The sequence below is a fragment of the Vigna unguiculata genome, chromosome 3 (genome assembly GCF_004118075.2).
Source record: "Vigna unguiculata cultivar IT97K-499-35 chromosome 3, ASM411807v1, whole genome shotgun sequence".
Lineage (NCBI taxonomy): Eukaryota > Viridiplantae > Streptophyta > Magnoliopsida > Fabales > Fabaceae > Vigna > Vigna unguiculata.
Window position 1 is genome coordinate 10900420 of NC_040281.1, and position 7409 is coordinate 10907828.

At 32.6% G+C, this 7409-nt stretch overlaps 1 protein-coding gene across 1 annotated transcript; it reads left to right on the forward strand.

Moving 5' to 3' along the window:
* The first annotated feature begins 3869 nt into the window (after positions 1 to 3869).
* Positions 3870 to 6936, forward strand: LOC114178973 (NAD(P)H dehydrogenase (quinone) FQR1-like). The gene is made up of 4 exons (XM_028065141.1): positions 3870 to 3996; positions 5517 to 5610; positions 6033 to 6295; positions 6390 to 6936. The coding sequence occupies exons 1-4, from the start codon at positions 3974 to 3976 to the stop codon at positions 6625 to 6627; spliced, it is 618 nt and encodes a 205-aa protein (XP_027920942.1). The 5' UTR covers positions 3870 to 3973; the 3' UTR covers positions 6628 to 6936.
* Positions 6937 to 7409: the final 473 nt, after the last annotated feature.

Here is a 7409-nt window from a genome sequence, read left to right on the forward strand (position 1 = left end):
GCTTATATTGTATTATGGTTACAATCACACTAGTTGCACATTAGTTAAATATTCATTTTTATTATCTTGGTTGTCATTTCTTCTATGATGTTTGGTTTGTGACATGTGTACGAAACACAAGTTTCTTGTATTTCTAATGGAATTTGAACTACTAGTAACCATATTTTTCACATTATAGAATGAAGCTATCGGGCCTAATAGAACCATGCCTCCAATAAGGAATTGGGTTGCTTCCTAGGATAACAAGTTTTTGGAGGTCTGTTTTACTTCTTGAACACTAGAATCAGCTGCCTTATGATATTAGCACAACGTTTTAAGCTTATATCAAGAAACTCTAAATGATAGGTTGTTGCTGTAAATCCAATACAATAATACCTTTTTTCTAAAAATGTTATTTTTAGGGTATGTGGTTTTGTTTCATTTTCTAAGGTTTGTGTTTTCTTTAACCATGTTTATTTTTTATTCCAGTTCATGTTTGTTTCATTTTCTAAGTATTCTTACTCCCCTTAATTGTGATTATTGTAGGCCTTTACTCTAAAAGATTTTCTTGCACCAATGTCGTTGTGTTTAATACTAAAATATTATTTGGCCTTTTTGTATGCATTTGAATTTATGAGTTATTTGGGTTCTAAAATTGTTTTACTTGTTGTTAGTTTTTTCTTTAATATTATTGATATTGACATTAATAGTTATCATGTGTTCTACAAGTGTTGGTATGGAAACTGGGGTTGTCTAAATGTGCTTTTACTTTTCTTCAAAGTTGAATGTCTTTTGAATAGTAAAAGTTTTTCTTTTTGTTTAACTATGATTTGTGAACTGATATTTTGATGCTTTGGAAAGTTTTACATGTTTGTTAGTCAATTTCCACGAATTGGCGAGGCGTGAAATTTTTGTCTTTGTTACTAATTGGTCTTTTGTTCAAGTTTTTTTTTTAGGATAATTATTCGGTGTTAGCAAGTATTCTTTCTCCATATTTTATTTTTTAAAATATGGAATTTTTATTGCTTGCAAAAGGAGTGGTTGGTTGTTTGGTAACATTTCTTTATTTCATATACATGCATAGCCTAATTTCTTGCATAATTCTATATTTTCATTATCAAAATATGCATGGAAGCATGTTACATCTCAAATGTAAAATAGCGTCCCATGTCGGTCGGTGAAGAACAGTGAAAATAATACTATGAAGTATAGTAGTATTATATGCAAATAATATAGGTCAAGATTTTACATGTTTTTGTTTGTGATTGATGCTCTATGAAAACTTGAAGTGATTCCTTTTGCCAATCATATTTGACTTTAAAAATAAAGCAATTTTGCGGTGCTTTAAATAATGGTTTGAACATCACATAAATGCCAATCAACTTAGTTTATTATATGCAAAAACAATTTGTAGTAATTTGATTACTTGACAATGTTATTATAAGACCGTGGAATTTAATTAATTAAATAAATAAATAATTAATAAATGCGGGTAGTGGAAGCCTTTATGACATTAAATTCTAACTTGTATGAAGTAGAAAAGTACTAGCTCAAATGGTTGACCAAGTCCTATGTATGCCAATTGTGTTAATTGTTTAATTATTATTATTTTAAATAGGGTTAAATATGTTTTTGGTCCCTAAGTTTTAGCAAAATTTGGAATTAGTCTCTCATCAAAACTTTTGACTAATTTAGTCTTTCATCTTTCAAAATGCATGAATCTAGTCCTTTTAACCAAATTTTGTTAAGTTTATTTGACGTTTTAAGCGCATTTCATGATCATATTTAAATTATTTACACTGTTTGACACATTTTTGCTTCAATGTTAACTTAAATACTATTATGAAATGTGCTTGAAACGTCAAATAAACTTAACAAAATTTGGTTAAAAGGACTAAATTCACGCATTTTGAAAGATGAAAGACTAAATTGGTATAAAGTTTTGATGAGTGACTAATTCCAAAATTCATTGAAACTTGAGGGACCAAAAACATATTTAACCCTTTTAAATATATGTTGATCATGTTGAGGGATAATATAATCATTGAATTATATTTGTCCATAGTCAATATGGACATTTGAAGGTATTAAGAGGTGCACGAGATCAGAGGCTGGACAGTGGAAGAACTTAGAGGAACCATTGAAAATCAAGAAAAGGACTCAAGCACTATATCTTAAGCAAGAAAACCAGATTAGGGGAACCTTTGAGAAACCGCATGGCGGTGAAGCCCTATACCACCAGGCAACGCAAGCTTGTAACCCATTTCTAGGTTCTCTAATGAAGGGCTTGACGGTGGTGATTGAACTATAATATAACTCAAAAATTGAATTATAAATTTTAATAATATAACAATATTATTTTCTACACATCACCTGTCAATGTCAATTTTATAATTTAAAAGAAAAAATTTCAAATCCAAATATTATCTTTTAATTTTATTATTGTTATTTGTATTATTATTGATATTATTAATTATACTTTTAATAATATATTATTTTAACATAATAAAATTAAAATTAAAATAACTTTATGTAATTTTTTATAGAAAATACCAATAATTCATTATTTATGTTTTTCTCATATCATTAAATTTTTATTATAATTTTATTTTTATAATTATATATAATTATAACACTTAATTATAATTATATAAATAAATTATTTATTTAAATATAAGAATAATTAAATTAATTTTTTAATATAAAATAAAATAAAAATTATTTTTTAAATATAATAAAAATAATTATTATTTTTAACACAAAATTAAAAAAATAAAATAAAACAAAGACCTGTTGCACGGGTCGAGTACTAAATTAGGAAATAAAGTAAAGTAACTGAAATTTGGGGAAATCCTTTTTTAAATTGAATTTACTTTAGAAAAAGAAATCGTATTTATTGATAATTATAGGAGAATTTAAGGACAAATAAAATAAAATGAAGGCAAGAACTGATTTATAGCTTTGTTGGGAATAGTCCAAGTGTGAGTCAAAAAGTCCCACATTGGATAGAAAAGACAAAGTTAAACACTATATAAGAATAAAGACCCATAACAACATTGCCTTAAGGTTTTGGTGTAAAAGTGGTGTCTAAGGTCTTATATGTGTAAGACTAATGTTATATAACCATATAGAACCATAATCTCCCAATAACCATATGCCATAACCATGCCCATAACCGTATATGAGAAATATATATAACTTATCAGTGTCCTAGGGCATGCAGGAGAGATGTTAAAATGGGTTGTCCCGTCTGGTCCGACCTGATTCATTATGGATTGGTCATTTAGTGGATTAACTCAATCCAGTTCATTTATAAGTGAGTTAAAAAATTTCGAATTCGATCTGGTTCACCACATATTGATAGGTTAAATAGGTTGGCTTACTGGTCATCTTAATTAAAATAAAATATAATATTTTTTTCATAAGTCATAAATTATAATTCGGATTAAAATTTAAATATACTTCAATACAATCTAAGTACAATCCAAAATGATGTTAAACTTCAATACAAATCAAAATTAAAAAAAAAATTACTATCTAAGATCAAAACATTCTTGTCACTTATCCAACTATACTATTAGAGTCTATAATGGATAAATCCACAACATTCATTTTTATCTCTTGAAGCATCTTCTTTATCCTTATCTATTTGAAATTAAGGTTAGGTTTCCATTTGCTGACTCACTAATGTATTCGGTTTAAAATATAGTCTAACATTGCAAAATCCAACCTTTATGACCTTACGAATTGGTGAACCGTTCACCACTGATTCAATTCGAATGAACCTGGTCAAAAATTGATTTATAAATTTTTTTTAACTCAAGTCAATCCAAACCCATGATGGACAGGCTGGCCCACGGGTGATGACCTACTTTAACAGCTCTAGCATGCTGTATATAAGCAGAAGTACCCTGTCAACCTTCTCATCCACCCATCAACGCCAATACCCAAACCTTCTTTTCTTCTCTACAGAGTAACACCCTCACACCCTTCAATGGCCACCAAAGTCTACATTGTGTAAGCCATTCTTTCTCCTTTTTTCCCTTTTTTTCTTTATTTTCTCATACCCAAGTTTGTAATGCCACTCTAATTTCACTGGGGCATCTGTCCCCATTCGTTTTCACTCTCTCTGCCTTTGCTTTATTTTCTTCCCTCTAACATGTTTGCATACATATGATGAGTGATACCACGATTGTTATTGTTGTTTCCCCCTCTTTATTGTTCTCTGATTCTTCAGTTTCTCTCTCTCTGCTTATCATTTTCGGTCACTATGGCTATGTGCTTCGTTTCCCAGTTTGTCAATTTGGTATTGACCCTGGTAAGTGCTGAAATATCGATAATTGGGAAGTGGGTGTTTCAGCGTGCACTATCATTATTTTGTGTCGTATATACGGCTTTCTATCAAGGAAAGTCAACTCTGCGTGTTAGTGCCATTAAGTCATTTTTCATTTTGGTATTTGAAGCTAGTCAGTTCTCTGTTTGTTTTTCGATAAAATACTGTTCTCAGAATTGCATGCGTTCTTTTGGGCCCTTGAAAAAGTTGAGGGACTGTGCCGTTTCTCATCGATTCACTTTCTTTTTTTGCAACTAATAGCTTATTTCTGTTGTGTCTATTTCCAGAATTTTTCTTCAGTATGATGATAAATTAGTTTTTCCTTCAAGGAGAAATATTGACACAGATCTGTTTCCTTATTCTCCGTTGATTGATCGTTTCTTTTACCTGTTCTTTTTCCTTTGAGAATGATTTGGGGGTATACAACTTGAGAGTTTTGATGTTCAGGATTTTTTTTTTCTATTAGGAAAGGAAAACCTTGGGGGTGAGGAGAGAGTGGTTGTATGGGGAAATTAACAATAACAACTAAGAAAGGTATGATTCTGAATCACCTCCCCCAGACCTACTTTTTCTCAAGAAGGTTGTAAAGGCAAGGCAATATCTCTATCCAAGGAAATGAGAGTGCAAGCCCCACGCACTTCAATACAGTGTGGTCCTGAAATTCATTATTATTGATGACTCTTCCTTTTCTTGCAAATTCCGATATAACTTTAGTATTTGAAAATGTTTCTTTGGCCCCAACCAGTTCAATTATGAGTTGTGCAAATACAAACGAGGCAGGCCTTGTTAAATGGTTTCTCACTGTACAGAGCGATCTGTCAATGTCATCATGTCCTGTCTGGTGGTACTAAAATTCCTATACTTGTCCTTGGTGATAACATAGTGCCACCATAATCCTCTGTTGATGCTTTAGTGGTAGGTGCAATAATCTTTCATGAATCAGTGAATCACGCCTTGTTTTGGGTTATGATGACTTTGATTGAGCTTTGGTGTTTTTGACCCGAATTTTAAGTTTTACTGCTGAGTTCTTTTGTCTGTGCTTTTTTATAAAAAAATAGTGTCTCGACCCTTTTCTGGTTCGGGGTCATTATTGATTTAGTACCTTACGGCCTATGATAACGTCCTTCTGAAGTTGTACTTAATGTCAATCATAATGCGGTAGAATGAATGTGATTAAAATTTACATTGCTTGTTTATTGTTTAGTTACTATTCTATGTACGGACATGTTGAGAAGCTAGCTGAAGAGATTAAAAAAGGAGCTGCTTCCGTTGAAGGAGTGGAAGCTAAGCTATGGCAGGTTTGTAATGACAAGTTTTCGGGTTATAAACCTCTCTGTTGAACTCTTGTGGTCAGTTATTTCACATTTGGAGATTAGTTATCTATCTGTCCAAGATTTGCTGTCAGTAATCAAAATGTTCAAATAATTATTATGCTTTAACCTACCTAGCTAAGAAATTCAGCAGTAGTAGTAGTAGTATCTTACACACTCTTTGTTCTTAGGTTGAATTCACAAGGGACCTATGTGTGTTACTTTCCCATCTATTATTTAGTAAGACTAGGATAAATTTCACTCATCAGGGAGGAGAGGAGTAGGATAAAAGAATGAGTTACAAAATATGTTGCAAGCACTTTCTAACCAAGTTTTGTATTTTCCACAATCCATTAATCAAAACAATCTGGGAATTCTCATTCTGTATTTACATGTTCTTATTCATACAGGTGCCTGAAACACTGCCTGAAGAGGTCCTTGGGAAAATGGGAGCACCTCCAAAGAGTGACGTTCCAATTATTACACCCAATGAGTTACCTGAGGCTGATGGCTTATTGCTTGGTTTCCCCACAAGGTTTGGACTAATGGCTGCTCAATTCAAAGCTTTCATGGATGCAACAGGAGGCCTATGGCGTACACAGGCACTAGCTGGAAAGCCTGCCGGAATTTTTTACAGCACCGGTTCTCAAGGAGGAGGACAAGAGACAACACCGTGAGTCACCTATTATTAATGTGGCTTTTTAAACAATTCTTTTTTTCGCATATTCCAATGATCCCAAGTTGCTTTCTGATTTTAAATTGTGCAGGTTGACATCTATCACTCAGCTTGTTCATCACGGGCTGATTTTTGTGCCCATTGGTTACACATTTGGTTCTGGAATGTTTGAAATCGAGAACGTGAAGGGTGGTTCCCCATACGGTGCAGGTACCTACGCTGGGGATGGCTCCAGACAACCTACTGAGTTAGAATTGGCTCAAGCTTTCCATCAGGGGAAGTACTTTGCTGGCATTGCTAAGAAGCTCAAGGCATCATCGTCTCAGTGATCTTAATACATCTACCATTACGACATCCAGTTTCAAGTTCCCGTGATGTCGAACAGAATAAGATTTTATTCAGAGAAAGAGAGAGAGAGAAATAATCAATACTTGGGTTCAATACCAGTGTGTTGTCATTTGTCATAATGTGTCCCCAAATACAATGTTGTTGTCAGTAACAAGAATTTGGTTATTGTTTGTATTTTCATTTGGAACAATTTTGTTTGGCATAATATTGATAGTACGGTGCCAATCAATTACAGTGAAAGTATATTTTGTTTTTACGATATGATAAACCGATAAGTCATAAGTGCATGACATTGATCATCTAACTAACTTTGATTAGTTCATTCTTGATGAGCAAAAGAACTAACCTAGCTTGGTAGAAAAGATTTCCCTTCCGTGTATAGTTGCCGACAATGGTTGATGAACACTAGATCCTCTTTGACGTAACCTAAATCAAAATTAAACTTGAAAAATGTTACTATAGAGTGGTGCATTAGTGTTTCCCTGTTGGCAATGAAAGTTAAGATATCAAATCGGGTTGTTATGCTTAACAACAAAAGGAATCAGTGTTGTATGATTTTTGACATGAAAATTAGACAATACACTTGGAAGCAGATAACACGCCCGTGCCCAATGAACTGTGAACGCTGTGTCAATACCTCTTGGCTTTTTTGTTCTTGTCTTTCAATCTTATTACCAACCACAACTTAATTGATGGATCGTCTCACGCGTAAACATCATTTTTCAATCTATCTGCTTGGAATTTTTTAAAGGAACCTCACATT

Coding starts and splice junctions, on each gene's coding strand:
- LOC114178973 (XM_028065141.1), top strand. CDS start 3,974: ATGGCCACCAAAGTCTACATTGT. Junction 5,611..6,032: donor TGGAAGCTAAGCTATGGCAG/GTTTGTAATGAC, acceptor TTATTCATACAG/GTGCCTGAAACACTGCCTGA. Junction 6,296..6,389: donor GGAGGACAAGAGACAACACC/GTGAGTCACCTA, acceptor TAAATTGTGCAG/GTTGACATCTATCACTCAGC.